At 36.6% G+C, this 15,616-nt stretch overlaps 1 protein-coding gene across 1 annotated transcript; it reads right to left on the bottom strand.

Annotated features, from left to right (window-relative positions):
• Window positions 1-14,291: 14,291 nt before the first annotated feature.
• LOC107830464 (uncharacterized) lies at window positions 14,292-14,850 on the bottom strand. The gene is made up of 3 exons (XM_075256226.1): window positions 14,700-14,850; window positions 14,492-14,582; window positions 14,292-14,420 (listed from the first exon to the last, which is right to left on the bottom strand). Exons 1-3 carry the CDS (start codon window positions 14,848-14,850, stop codon window positions 14,351-14,353), a joined length of 312 nt encoding a protein of 103 aa, XP_075112327.1. The 3' UTR covers window positions 14,292-14,350.
• Window positions 14,851-15,616: the final 766 nt, after the last annotated feature.

The raw sequence follows: 15,616 nt of genomic DNA, 5'->3' as shown, positions 1-15,616 counted from the left end.
AGCAAAGGCATATAGCACATGCCCTCAACAGAAATAACAACTAGTACTTCACTTCTTATTTTTGGTGTATGCATTGTGAATAAAAACATCAACAGCAGCGTAGGAGTAAAGATGAACGGCTAATCTTGGCCTAAAAATTTAGTACCTGTGATGACCCAAAAGGTCATCTCCTATTTTAGAACTCGATTCTGTGTTTCGAGACCTTAAAAATTTTATTTTATCTCTTCTTGATTTGTGTGCACAATTCGAACGTGTATCCGGAGAGCTTTTATGTGAAAAATTGATGAAATAATAATTTTTGGTCTAAAAAGTTTATTTTTATTGACTTCGGTCAACGTTTTAGGTAAATGGACCCGGAGCCTAATTCGTATTTCAACGGTCCCGATGGGTCTGTAGATAATATGAGACATGAGCGTATGTCCGGAATCAAATTTCGAGGTCCCTAACCCGAGAAATGAATTTGTGATGAAAATTATAAGATTGAAATTATAATGGTTTTAAGAATTTGGTTAATATTTGATCTTGTTGGTACCGGGTACATATTATGGTTCTGAAGCCCGGTATAGGTTCGTTATGATATCGACACCTTATCTGTGAAACTTGGTAAGAAACAGAACTGATTTGATGTGATTTAGACCTTTGGTTGACAAAATAGGAGTTTTGAAACTTTCTTGAAAATTGCATGAAATTTGGTGCTAAATTCGTAGTTCTAAGTGTTATTTTGGCGATTTGATCGCGCGAGCAAGTTCGTATGATATTTTTAGACTTGTGTGCATGTTTAGTTTGGAGCCCCGATGGCTCAAGTGAGTTTCAGATAGACTACAGGATGTTTTTAGACTTGAAAAATCTGGTGTTTTTGGCTTCAGCTGTCATATGGTATCTTCTTCTTCGCGTTCGCGAAGGGACTCTCGCGAACGCGAAGAGTAAGTTGGCCTGAAGGAGAATTCCTTCTACGCGTGTTGGTCGCGAACGCGGAGCGTTGGGGGCATTACCATTCGCAAACGCGACCAGGCTATCGCGAACGCGGAGCATGGGACCTGGGAGAGGGGAAAATAACTCATTGCGAATGCGTCACTTGGCGCGTGAACGCGGAGTCTGGGGGAGTATGTGTCACAACCCGAATTTTTACCATCGGGAGTAGTAATGGCGCCTACTAATGTGAGCTAGGCAAGCCAATTATTGAACCATCTACCTTTTTACCAATTTTATTGTCTTTAACAATTACGAAAAAAATAACATAAGCGGAAGAAAACAATAAGCCATCTGAACATGAATATCTATTACAACCGTTTGAGTCTCGACTACCCAAAACTGGTGTCACAGTTTCACAGACGGTCTAAGAATACTACATATAAAGGTCTGAAAGAATTAAATACAACACTGTCTCTAGAAATACATATAAGAAACAGGAAAGTAGATAGAAGGAGACGCCAAGGCCTACGGACGCCTGCAGGGCTACCTCGGGTCGCCTGATGAACAAGAATCAGCAATCTCACTGCGGTCCGAAGTCTACAATACTGGGGTCTGCACAAAAGAGTGCAGAGTGTAGTATCAGCACAACCGACCTCATGTGCTGGTAAGTGCCTAGCCTAACCTCGGCGAAGTAGTGACGAGGCTAGGACCAGACAACCAAACAAACCTGTGCAGTTAAATCATAAATAGCAGAAAATAAAAGCAGGACTATACAGTTTAGAATTGGGAGGGGGAAAACATGTTGTGGGGGTATACCAGTAATAACAGTAAATCCATAGTAACAGTCTAAGGGTAGCTTAGGATTCACAGCAAACAAAAGAAACTAATATCCAAAATAAACACATTTGTATCAATAATTATTGCGGCGCGCAACCCGATCCCAATATATATAACAACATTGTTGCGGCATACAACCCGATCCATATCATTTATCAATGTTGCGGCGTGCAACCCGATCCACATATATCATTATTGCGGCGTGCATCCAGATCCACATATAATATTGTTGCGGCGTGCAACCCGATCCACATATAATATTATTGCGGCGTGCAACCCGATCCACATATAATATTGGCAACAATCATAATAAGAGTCCAGACAAGGGATTAATAAGGTCTACACTATCCCGACAAGGGTTTCGATAGCATAAGTAATCACGTCCCGGCAACGGAGAAACAACTATAACCAAACTTGCTACAACATCCAACTACCTCAGTTATAACCAAACTCGTTATAACATCTAACTGCCTCAGCTATAGCCAAACTCGTTACCACACCTAACTACCTCAGCTACAATCAAACTTGTTACAACACCTAACTACCTCCGCTATAACCAAACTTGTTCCGACACCTAACTACCTTAGCTATAACCATAATCCCTACCCAACACAAAGAATCATCAATCTAAGCATCCGTAATATCAATTAAGAACACAATGCAAGGGAACCACATCTCAACAATAGCCCGGCAAAAGGGCAACATGATTATCTCTTCTCTTTCTCACTTTTACTTCACAATTCACTTCACAACTCGAGCCAATGCTCTAGAGTTTCAATTATCACTCATTTCACAATTCGTTATACAACTGGAGCCAACGCTCTTCAATGTTCATAAGTCACAATTCTTTCCACAACTTTACACAACAAATAGAAATCTTCACCAATGCATGAATAACACAACGGAATCATGAAAATCACAATATAAGACTCACGGTCATGCTTTATACCAACGTATAGATACTCGTCACCATGGCTATACGTCGTACTCAACAAGAAACAAATAGCAAATAGGACACAACTCCTAATCCCTCAAGCTAAGGTTAGACCAAACACTTACCTCGAACTTCCACGGCCAACTCAAGCCTCAAACACCGCCTTTTTTTCCGAATTCGGCTCCAAATCAATTGTATCTATACATAATGACTTCATAACGTCAATAAATGCCAAAGAATTCTAATCCAATGCCTAATCATAGCTTTCCAATCATTCTTCCCAAAAATCCAAAAATCGATCCTGGGCCCGCTTGGTCAAAATACGAGGTTCAGACCAAAATCAAATTACCCATTCACCCACGAGCCCAAATATATAAGTATTTCCAGAATTCGACCCCAAAATGAGGTCTAAATCACAATTAAGCAAAAAGCCTTAACTCTACCTAAATCCCTAATTTTCTACCCTTAATCACATGTTTTAGGCCTAGAAATCTAGTGGGTGTTGATGGAAAATGAAGAAAATGAGTCTAAGATTACATACCTATGCGTTTGTGGTGAAATCCTCTTTCAAAAATCGCCCAATTTGGAGTTGAGATGAAGAAGTTATGAAATTTTGAACAAATCCCATGTTTGCTACTGTTTTAAGTGTTGGGCGACAGTGTTCATCGCGTTCGCGAGAACACTGTCGCAATCGCAAAGGCTACCAGTAAGTGGACTTACGCGATCGTGAGTCCTTCCACGCATTTGCGAAGGGTTGAACCCCCCTGATCTTCGCGTTCGCGGACACACGCACGCGTTCACGTAGAAGAACGACCAAAATCCCAGCCCCCTCCAATTAACGCTACGCGTTCGCATCAAACAGATCGCGTTCGCGATGAGCAAGTCCCCCAAAGCTCGGCGTTCGCGACTGTGGCTTCCCGTTCGCAATGACCAAATCCACCCCTATCCCCATTTACCTTACGCGATTGCGAGAGTGATTATGCGATCGCGAAGAACAACAGGCATGAGCACCTGCTGCAGATTTTTTGCAATTTTTCCTAAGTGCAAAACTTCCCGAAACACATCCGAAACACACCCAAGCCCTTGGGGCTCCTAACCAAATACAGGTACTAACTCAACATCATCATACGAACTTATCCGTACGATCAAATCGCCAAAATAACCTCAAAAATAATGAATCAAACCTAAAAATCAAGAAGTTTTCTCAAACTTCATCAAGTATCAAATTTAGCAATTCAAGTCCGAATCACGTCAAACGACGTCCATTTTCAACCAAAACTTTACAGAAATGACTTAAACCATATATAAGACATGTATCGGGTGCCGAAACTAAAATACGGGCTCGATACCATCTCTTTCTAATCAAATTTCATTCCAAATTTCCTTAAAATTTTCAGAAAAACAATTTCCTTTACAAAATTCATTTCTCGGGCTTGGGACCTCGGAGTTCGATTCCGGACATACGCCCAAGTCCCATATTTTCCTACGGACCTTCCGGAACTGTCAAATTACGGGTCCGGGTCCATTTATTCAAAATATTGATCGAAGTCAAATTTACTCATTTTAACATCAAATTTTATCATTTTTCACAAAATTTCAGATTTAAGCTTTTCGGTTACGTGCCGGACTACGCACACATATCGAGGTGACTCTAAATGAGATTGTCAAGGCCTTAGAGACACAAAATTTAATTAAAAGCAAGTGATGACCCTTTGGGTCGTCACATTCTCCACCTCTAAAATAACCGTTCATCCTCGAACGGACAGAAGAAGGAAGTACCTGAGTCGGAGAAAAGATGAGGATAACGGCTCCGCATATCAGACTCGGACTCCCAAGTCGATGCCTCAGGAGGCTGACCTCTCTACTAAACACGAACAGAAGGAAAACTCTTCGACCTCAACTGACAAACCTGCCGGTCTAGAATAGCCACTGGCTCCTCCTCATAAGACAGGTCCTTGTCCAACTGGACAGTGCTGAAATCTAACATGTGGGATGGATCGCCGTGATACTTACGAAGCATGGGCACATAAAACACTGGATGCACAGCTGATAAGCTCGGCGACAATGCAAGTCTGTAAGCCACCTCTCCCACTCAATAAAAAATCTCAAACGGACCAATGAACCTAGGGCTAAGCTTGCCCTTCTTCCCAAATCTCATCATGCCCTTCATAGGCGACACTCGGAGCAATACCCGCTCACCGCCCATGAAAGCCAAATCTCGAACCTTACGGTTGGTATAACTCTTTTGCCTGGACTGAGCTGTACGAAGCCTATCCTGAATAATCCTGACCTTGTCCAAGGCCTCCTAAACCAGATCCGTACCCAACAACCGAGCCTCTCCTGGCTCAAACCATCCAATTGGAGACCGATACCGCCTACAGTATAAAGCCTTATAAGGAGCCATCTGGATACTCGACTGGTAGCTGTTGTTGTAGGCAAACTCTGCTAAAGGCAAAAATTGATCCCACGAGCCTCCAAAGTCAATGACACGAGCTCGGAGCATATCCTCCAAAGTCTGGATAGTCCGCTCGGACTGCCCATCCGTTTGAGGATGAAATGTTGTGCTCAACTCAACCCGCATGCCCAACTCTTGCTGAACTGCTCTCTAGAAACACGAGGTAAACTGCGTACCTCGGTCCGAAATGATAGACACAGGCACACCATGAACACGAACAATCTCCTGGATATAGATCTCAGCTAACTTCTCAGATGAACAGGAGACTGCCACAGGAATGAAATGGGCTGACTTGGTCAGCCTATCAACAATAACCCACATTGCATTGAACTTCCTCTAAGTCCATGGGAGTCCAACAATGAAGTCCATAGTGATCCACTCCCACTTCCACTCAGGAATCTTAATCTTCTGGAACAAACCACCAGGCCTTTGACTCATTTCCTTCAATTTCCATAGTGATTCAACACCAAATCATAGGTTTGTGTTCTTTAACTCATTTCCTTCAATTTTCATCAACACCCATTAAATTTCTAGTCCTAAATCTTGTTCATTCATGGCGAAATTAGGGATTTGGAAGAATTGTTTTTTTAATAAATTGGGGATTTAGACCTCGATTTGGGATTTACATATTTGGGCTCAGGGGGTGAATGAGTGAATGGCTTTTAGTCCGAACCTCGAGTTTTGACCAAGCGGGCCCGGGGTCGATTTTTGACTTTTTGGGGGAAATATTGAAAAACTTGTAATTATGTATTGTAATTGATTTCTTTAGTGATAATTGATGTTATTAAGTTAATTATTACTAGATACGAGTGGTTCGGAGGTGGAAACTAGAGGAAATGTGGAAATTGAGAAGTGAGTGGCCTACGGATCGAGGTAAGTATTGTGTCTAACTTTGACTTGAGGGATTAGGGATCCCCGACTTAATTGCTATGCGAGATCCAGGTGTGTGACATATAGATGAGGTGACGAGCACAATTATCTGTTTAGCCTGTTTCTTTCCCCGTTCTTAATATATTGTCTTCCTGTCTTAACTGCTTCATGTTTATTGGTGTTTCCATGTTTAATTGCTTCATATTAGATGTTGTTTTCTTTATTGAAGGTATTAACTATTCTGTAGTTTCATTGCATTTCATTATTGGTTAAATTGGTTTATCGGTGTTTCATGGCATATTCTGGTTGGTCTCGCTGTCTAGTATTAATTGAGTGAAGTTTCATAATTGTATAGCCTTCTGTTTCCTTTGGTTTAAGGCTTAAATATTGTGGCGGGTTTTGAGCTAAATTATGAAATTCCTGTTCTTATTGTATGATCGGTACTGATATGGTGAGATCGGGTTAGGTAACCGAAAAAGGAGGAATAAGGATGATATATTAAGGAGGAATAAGGGTGAAATGCTATTATCTGGTGGGATCGGGTTGCACGCCGCAACAAGAGGAATAAGGTTAGATTGAAATGGAGTAATAAGGGTGAATATTCATATTGATATTGATTATATGGTGGGATCGAGATGCGCGTCGCATCAGTTTATGTGTTTATGTGCCTTTCTTCTACTGTGCAAGTTATTCTGTAATTCGGCTTTACATATAAGGATTGGTTATAGATGGTTACTGATTAGATACCGGAGTTTTGTATTCTTTCCTTGCAAATTACTGTTTTATTTTGTTCCGTATTTCTTTCTGCTTTATTACATATTGTATACATGTTATATTGTAAATGCCCCGCTGTAGCCTCGTCACTACCTCATCGAGGTTAGGCTTGGCGCTTACCAGTATATGGGGTCGGTTGTACTGATACTGCATTCTGCACTTTCTGTGCAGATTTTGGAGCTGATAGTGGCTGATCGAGAGGTCGGTAATTTCATCTAGGAGACCCAAGGTAGTCCTGCTGGCATCCGCAGGCCCTGGCGTCCCCTTCTACATTTCTACATTTCTGTGTTTTCTTCGTTTCGAACAGATGTAATTTCTTTCACACCAATATTTGTAGTACTTCATAGTATGTTCGTGGATTGTGACACCAGTTTCTGGGTGATAATAGTTACGATATTGTTAATAGTATATAGATAACAGGTTAATTACGTACTTCCGCATTTATTTCAACTTGATTTAGCTTTGTTAATTTTAATCTATGAAATGTAAAGTAAAAAGGTGAATGAAACTCTAACATTGGCTTGCCGAGCGAGTGCGATGTTAGGCATCATCACGGTCCCGATGGTGGGAATTCCGGGTCGTGACAGTGCCACTTTTTCCTTTGTTTGGTTACTAATTCTGCGATAAGTTATCCCAAAATTAAAAATAGTACTGGGATAACTTATACCTGTCAGAGGATGGAATACTAATCACAGGATAAGTTATCTTAGGATTAATACAACATACCAAATAAATTCTGGGATTGTTATAATTCTGGGATAAGTTATCCTATGATTAATTATCTCGGGATTAGTTATCCTGGAGTTGTTCTCTCACCCTCTCATAGTGATAAAAATAACACTACAATCTCGGAATTAGTTATACCGCAATTTTTTCCAAACCAAATGTGAGATAAACTTATCTCAAATTTAATAGTGAAATTAATTATCTCTTATCCCTCGTGCCAAATGACGCTTAATACTGCAATGTTATCCATGACAAAGCCTAAACCAAGTTAATTGAACACGGAGACGAATGCATAAATCAAGTAAAGCAATAATTGAAGTCTAACATATAATGGAGAAAACTGAAGGGAAAAAACCAATTACGCAGAGATATAAATCACGCCGGTAAAAAAGAGAAAAGAAATTAATAACTCTTCAATTAAATAAAAATATAAGACCCTTTGAATAGTTGAACTTTTCCTCAAGAAAGGAAACGAATTCCGACCCTTTTCAGGGCATGGAATTATTTTCCAAAATTAAGAAAGTGGGCCAACCTGTATTACTTCCTTCTTTCCAAGTCTCAAGTACCCCATAAACTACGGCCAATATTTTAGGAAATTGTTGTTTTTTTTGTTGACAAATTAAGCATAAATTTAACGCCTTAGATTTGGCTGAGAAACCAGTACCATGTAATTTGAATATTACGTACTTCTTTCCAGCTTATTTTCAATTATTTTAATACAATTACCTTCTATATTAGTATTTTTAAATTTAAGCCTTAACTTTGGCAAACAAGTGATTGAAAGAAAAGTTTTATGATCGCTTTAGCCATAAATAAAATTAAAAAAAATTGCTAGCTTTTGTTGGTGACCAGAAAGGTTTTAAGTCGCCAGTAGCAAATAGGATCTGACTCTAGGGTCTTTGACTTATGAGGTCTTTTTTTTGAGAGTTTGATGCGGATCGAAATATATTGATATTATATTATATTATGTATCAGATGTCTAATGTCTAAGTTTAATTTGTTTAACCAAACAAGTGTACTATACATGATTAAAAGAAATTAATGATGGCTAGTTACTCTAAATTCAGTAAATAAACAAAATCCATGTTCGAATTTTTGGCACCAAATAAAATTAGTTTACGTGGCATTTAATTGGCGTAAAATATGGTTTTACATAGCATTACAAACTAAAAAGAGTCACGACCAAAATGCGTTGTAAACTTCTAAATATTGGGACTTCCTACATCATTCAAATAAGGAAGAATTTAATAAATAAAATTTTAGGTTAATTTCAAAGTAGTTAATATTAGAAAAAGTTGCAAAAATAAATAAATTATTATATTGTGATTCGTCGTTCAAATAAAGAAAGAATTATAAGGTCAAATCATGATTATTTTAAAATCCTAAATATTGCGATACATATATAGTTCAAATAAGTAAAACTCTAATAAGCAAAATTTTAATAGTTCTTTAAAGGATTATATTAGAAAAATAATTAAATGATAATTTTGTTTATAAAATCTACTTTAACGGTAAAACTTAATTTTATATACAAACGTTCGACTCCAAGAACATAAAAGGTTTAATTTAGTTCTGCTTAAAAAGGCGGAAGTAGTAGTTTCTACTTCCTATATAAACCATGTTTTAAATTTTAATGTCCCGAAAAGGAATGAAACTAATTTCCATGTCCAACGAGGAATGGAAAGTTGTGACAACTCCAACGAGGAATGGCAAGTTGTAGTTATAGGGAACTGACTGAATATATGTATAAACTAGTGATGTTGCACGCGCTTCACACGGTCAAGAAAAAGAATCTATAAAATATTGGTATTTTTTTGTAAATTGGTCAAGATAGGAGAATGAATTTCATGTATATTCATACAAAAACTAATTTTATAAGCAAATTAAATCATAAATATAGTACTTTTTTCGGTTTACTCTAACACTCTATATATCATTAAGTTTAGAATAATAACAGAAGAAATTCTTAAGAAAGAATCTCTTATTATCTGAAGATAAAGAGTGTTGGTCTTTCCTTGCAGTTATAACTTATATATATAGATTTTTTTCATCTTCCGAACTCCCTCAACTGTATTCTCCATTCTAACAATGCCAATCTTCTCTAGCCCCTCTATTTTTATTCTCATAAAATGATTAAGAATTTAAAATGTTTCAAGTCATCTTACAAACTTGAGATAGACCAAAGTTATGAAGGAAACGAAGTTAAAAAGTAAAATTGTAGATGAACGTGGAGAAGAATATGAGTAGTGGAAATTCAACAACAAAGAAGTATTAAGAGAATAACTAAAAATGAACTTATATAAGTATACAATGGAACACCATAAGGTGATATTAACTTATATATTAAACATTTGAAAGATATGCACATGAAATGCTAAGAGAGTTATGGCTATTAAGAAGAGATTACAGGTGTGAGATAAAAAATATTACTCTCTCAGTTCACTTTTACTTTTCCACTATATTAAAAATATATTTTTATTTTTACTATCTATTTTAGCAAATCAAGAGAAAGACATTTTTTTTTCCTTTTTTACCCTCATTATTAGCTATTCATTATCCGAAACGTTCCTAAGACTTTCTAAAAGGCTATCATGTAAAATGTAAAATCTTAAAGGTAGTAGAAAGTCAAAAGGGAATAACTAAAAGCGAACGGATGAAGTACTTAATAAAACTATTGTGACACCTCTCAATAATTACGAATTACATTTATCTTTTTACTCCTGTGTTTGGATATTTTTTCTATTTTTATTGTTTACCTCATTAAATAATTAAATAACAAAATATAAATCTCCTCATTTTGAAGAGACACTTCCCCACTTATTGAGGTTAGAAAATAACCGATCCGTCGTTCCGTTTTACTTGTTAGAAGTTCATTAAAAACAAAACATCCATGAATGCAAAAAGTCACAATTAGGGAAACAAATTCAACAACAACAACGACCAAGTATAATCCCACAAGTGGGGTCTGGGGAGGGTTCCTTTCTACTTATTAGAAGTCCTCATAGAAATATCATTAACTAATAACTAACCAGATTACAACGCCTCCTGATCTATGTTCTTGTGCTTTTCAATATTTAAAATGTATAATAATTAATAAAGTTTTTCAAATTGCATAAGATCTACTATCAATTAAATCGCGTACTTGCCCACAAGAATAATTAGCAGCTCACATCATAGTCTTGTACAAAAAATATCACATCTAGAAATTACACATGCTAGATAATAACTACTGAAAATCCACCTTTTACTGGAGCAAGGAATTACAGTATGATGCATCAATGGCACTTGCCTCAGCGATTCTTGTGCAGACGTAAATCGGTTGTCCAATATAATGAATTGCAAATTACATATGGTTCTTCAAAGAAAATCCGGTTCAGATGTCATTTACACGTAAATTTTAAAGTTTCGGCAAAAAATAAAAGCCTGATCAATAAGGAGATAAAGCTACATAATGTGACAGGGAAACATGGGCGTGATGAAACAACGAACTAAGGGAATCTTGTGCCATAAAAATGATAGGTTACTCTGTCAAAGTATGTTGGTTACTCAGTGAAGTATTTATGAGTGTAACATGCTAGTATGAACTTTGATAACAGTTGTAGTTCAAAGAAATTCTTGACTGAAGTTTGGCAAGTATGACTTATTTTGATCATGAATTAGAGGAGAAAGCCTGGTGATCTCCATTTTAAGCAAAGAATAGCACATGCAAGTCCCGAAATAAATTTGCGCCAAAAAGCCCACATATGCGCTATTCATGGACAATAAAATTACAAAATAAATTAACGGCACAATTGACTCTCTGATGTGCAACAGATGACACCTTTAGAAAGAAGACGATATAATTGTTGATCATAAAGCGAAGACAGAGAGAACTTTTGACGAAAGATGAAAAAAACACTTACGTTAAAGTTGTTGAAGGCAGAAATTTCTGTTGAAAATGGAGAGGGAAACCTTCCATTATGAATCTTATCATATATACCAAATTATGAAAATAATGGAGAAATAAGAAATGGTTATAAGTATAATACTGAAGATAATTAAAATAGAGAAGACCAAAAGCCTGAGTATATAGAGAAATATAAGGCCTTTACCTAGAATTACACGGGAAAGAGAAGAAATGCAGAGAGGGAAGATGGAATAGTGAGGAGAAACATGCATAGGAGGGATTGATTATTAAAGCACTGATATGAAAGGGTGGAGACGTTTCCCAAAGAGGAACGAAAGTATCTTAGATGCATGCTTAAATAATTTATCAGAAAATAAGAAAGAAGGCAAAAAATTGAGAAAAAAGAAAAATGTGATTCCTTAGCAAAGAGAAGTGCGACGTAGCCTTGCTTGTGGCCCTCTATTATATATACTAGTAGGGTTAGCCCGGGCTTTGCCCAGGCCCAAGATGAACAACCTTAACGTAAGGGAGTAAGGGCAATATTGAGTGGATGAGCTTTCATTTTAGATCTTGATAGTAAATTTTTCTTTTTGAGAGTAAATTTGTTAGTACTAAGCTAAGCTAGTATATTATTTTGTATAGGTATGCAGTTGTGATTTCACTATTGGATTAGAGCTACAGTGAAACGCTTTGAAGTTTTGGAGGTATGATGAAAACATAAATGTATATATAATGGGAGCTACTTGGATTTACCAGATTATTCAAAGAGTTAGTTTGCATAGCTAACAGTAAACAATTCATGAAAATTTGTGTAGTTGTTTATACAAAATGCGGAAGATTGTACTTACCAAAATCTGCCTTGATAAAAGTCAGTTTGTCTAGCTATTTATACAAAATGTGAAATATTGTACTACAGTAAACAGTTCACGAAAATTTACGTACTTATTTACACAAAATGTGGAAGATTATACTGTAGTATAATAACACAACCAAAATCTGCCTTAAATGCAAGCTGTCAAAGACCATTGAGGCAACCTTTGCTCCGCTTCAAATCTGATGAGGCATCTGTATGAACAACAAATTGAGAGTTTTAAGTGTAAAAGAGTAGTTGAGAATACGTAATTTGGACCAAGAATTGTAAAGACATTGGACATAGATTTTGTTTTGAATTGTTTGAAAATTCTGAAATTGTAGTATAGTGCGAGCAACATAGCCTTTATCGTATAAGCAAAATAACATTGTTAAATCTCCACTTGTCAAGGCACAAAAAGATAAAATTAAAATAAATATACATTTTAAAACTCATTCTCTCAACTAAAATTAAAATTATGGATCTGGCAGCGATTGATGCCTAACTCTATGAATAAAGGTGAAATCTCTCATGTATGGGTTCTCTTTAGCTTAATTGGTGCATCTATATCGTATGCTTTAGAGTGAATCAAATACCACTATACAAAGTACTCCCACAAAGCTAAGTTAAAACGTTATGTTCCTTTCATTTTCTTATCTGATGCATAGAAATTGATAGCAGCAAATGTAATTGTTCATTAAGTAACCTAAAAGCAGACAACATAGTCTTAAAAAAAATATGGCCTATCAAGAATTAATTTCTAAACTTGATTATTTTTGCGAAGGAGTTGTTGATTGTACGTTTGTTTTTTTCCATGGGTTTTCATCTTGTGTTGATGGACTGCGATTTGCTTCTTCAGAAGTACTGATTGATTCTAGCTTTCTTTTACTTCCCTCGACAATAGTAGCTGATGTTGAAGATTGTGCCATGTCGAAGACAGTCTGTTTCTGCCTGTAAGATGAGATGACAAAGGTACCTGGTGGTCTATCCGGTGTTCTGAGTAGTGATTTCTGTAAATGAATTTTGAACATCTTGTCTAGCAGGTGCTCTCTGATATGCTCAACAGGTAACACTTGTTTCTATGGAAAAAAGTTTTCCACAGAATTAGCAAAGCGAGGATTTTAAATTAATTTCGACTGACGCAAAATGATTCTAGATTTGTTAGTATATGAACCTTGACAATGGTAGTTTCGTATATTTGGTCTGCTGTCAATGAAAGCATTATTTCAGCTAGTTTATCTGACACTACAACTGTTATTGTTCCGCTCCCGTCTGTGATGTCAACTTCAAATTCACATCTACAATGATGTGTTTGTCCGATGATAAAGTTTTAGCTATTAGATATTGTAGTATGTAAATGGTAAGAGCTATTATTACCTTGGAATCAACATTCTCTCTAGTTTGCAGTTGATACAGGGAACTTTTTTTTTCCGCTTGATTCGTGCTAGATGTTGACACTCAGAGCATAGAAGTACGAAGAAAAACCTGAATTCACTTGGCAATGATATTTCTCCTTCAACATAGAAACTGTGTGCCTGTTGAGAAAATAATAAGAAGATACTACTTCGTAATTACGACATAGAATAACTCGCAAGAGGCTATTTCTAATCCGATATAGAAGCAAAAGAACAATCGATGCAAAGCCTGAGTCATATGTTTTAATATATTCACAGTGTACTGTGAAGGAATGCTTGAAATGGGAACTATTTCATCTTCAAAAGGTGCAACATTTAGTGTCGAAGGCGATTCTGATGTACTTTTGAGAGTGTATTCAATTAGCATCTCCTTCTTGTCCTTTGCCCTGCAATGTAATAGTAGATATTGTAAGTTTTTTGGTATAATATGGTATTAAAAAATGGAACATATTCGTGTGCAAATAAAACCCGTTTCACACCAATTCATTAGTTTTGCTGCCTGCGGGTACAAAGGGTCGATTAATATTGAGGAGTTGAACCTTGTTGTTAATCAGACCTCTGCATATACTTATTAATGAATAAAGCTGAACATTAATTAATGTACATGTGTGATTTAAAGTTACTTGTGAATACCTTGTTTAAAGTTAGAAACAACTATTCGTTTTGCAACAATGACAGGATATCTATGTAGCTATTGCAGTAGTTCAGCTCCACCATTGTCAGCCAATTCTTCCCATATAGTAAAATGAAAAGGTTTTTTCCTATAAAATTAAGAATGCAGTGTTAAATACATATTTTGTTGTTAGAGGTAGTTAAAGTGTATATTACTTACTTGTCGTCTATAAGAATAACCTCTTGAAATCTTCTGTTTTCGCTCCCTTGATATTTCATGGTACCGCAATTTGCCACAACTGCCACCAGGTCTGATTTGGAAAACATGTGCGTATAAAAGTAGGATGCAATTATTTAAATTTGATAATGAAGAAGCACAGTTTTTTTTACAGAAAAAAATGAAATTGTATGAAGTCATGTTTGTTTACCGAATTCATCGCCTGGAAACTGTTTCTCGATATCGGCAAAGGACACCATGTTTAATCTCGTAGGCAACGGTAACATTGATTCTTCTTCACTGTTCTCTGTAACTTTTTCGACAATACTGAAGGTATCGACGACCCATTCAAATGTATGCATGGGTATTGCAAAACGTGACGGTTCCCTTGTTGAAGATGTCAAATTGTCCCACGTCGGTTGAGAAGTAGAGTTGGGGGGGATTTTCCCTTATAAAAGAAGGCCTAATGTTTAGGATTTAAACACACCTCTCATTTGCCTTCTTATCTTCTTAAGGCATTTGTATCTTCTCTCTTTAGTATTATTTCACTTGCATTTTTGGAGTGGAATAAAATATTGGTTGTGTTCGAGGAGTAGGCAAAATTAGCCGAACCTCGTAAATTCTGGTGTTCCTTTTATTGTTGCTTTATTATCTTATTTATTATTTGGTGGTTGTCCACTTATTCACACTATATACATTTGGCTTCCGCAACAATTGGTATCAGAGCCAAGGTACTGTCTAAGTATGCTCTGTGGTTGCAGTATAGTCTGATCTTCCACATCAGAAAAGATTTATCTTGGTAACTGAGTCAAGGTTCTGTCTGAGTATGCTCTGTGGTTGCAGCTTAGTTTGATCTTCTACATCAGAAAGGAAATAATCTTGATTTGTGTCGTCAGCTATTAAATAATATTTGTGTCAAATATGGGAGACAATAAACAAGAAGAATCTACATCAAGTATCAACAATACGTCATCAATGGCATCTTCGCTTATGACAAGAATTGTGTCAAATGCGAAATTTGCGGTAAAATTTTTTGACGGGTCTGGGTATTTTGGGATGTGGCAAGGCGGGGTTCTAGATGTCCTTTTTCAACAAGGGTTAGATCTTGCCATTGAAGAAAAGAGACCA

The sequence above is a fragment of the Nicotiana tabacum genome, chromosome 6 (genome assembly GCF_000715075.1).
Source record: "Nicotiana tabacum cultivar K326 chromosome 6, ASM71507v2, whole genome shotgun sequence".
In the NCBI taxonomy this organism is placed as follows: domain Eukaryota; kingdom Viridiplantae; phylum Streptophyta; class Magnoliopsida; order Solanales; family Solanaceae; genus Nicotiana; species Nicotiana tabacum.
The sequence above is the reverse complement of the archived record's forward strand: the minus strand, read 5'-3'. Positions and strand labels throughout refer to the sequence as shown.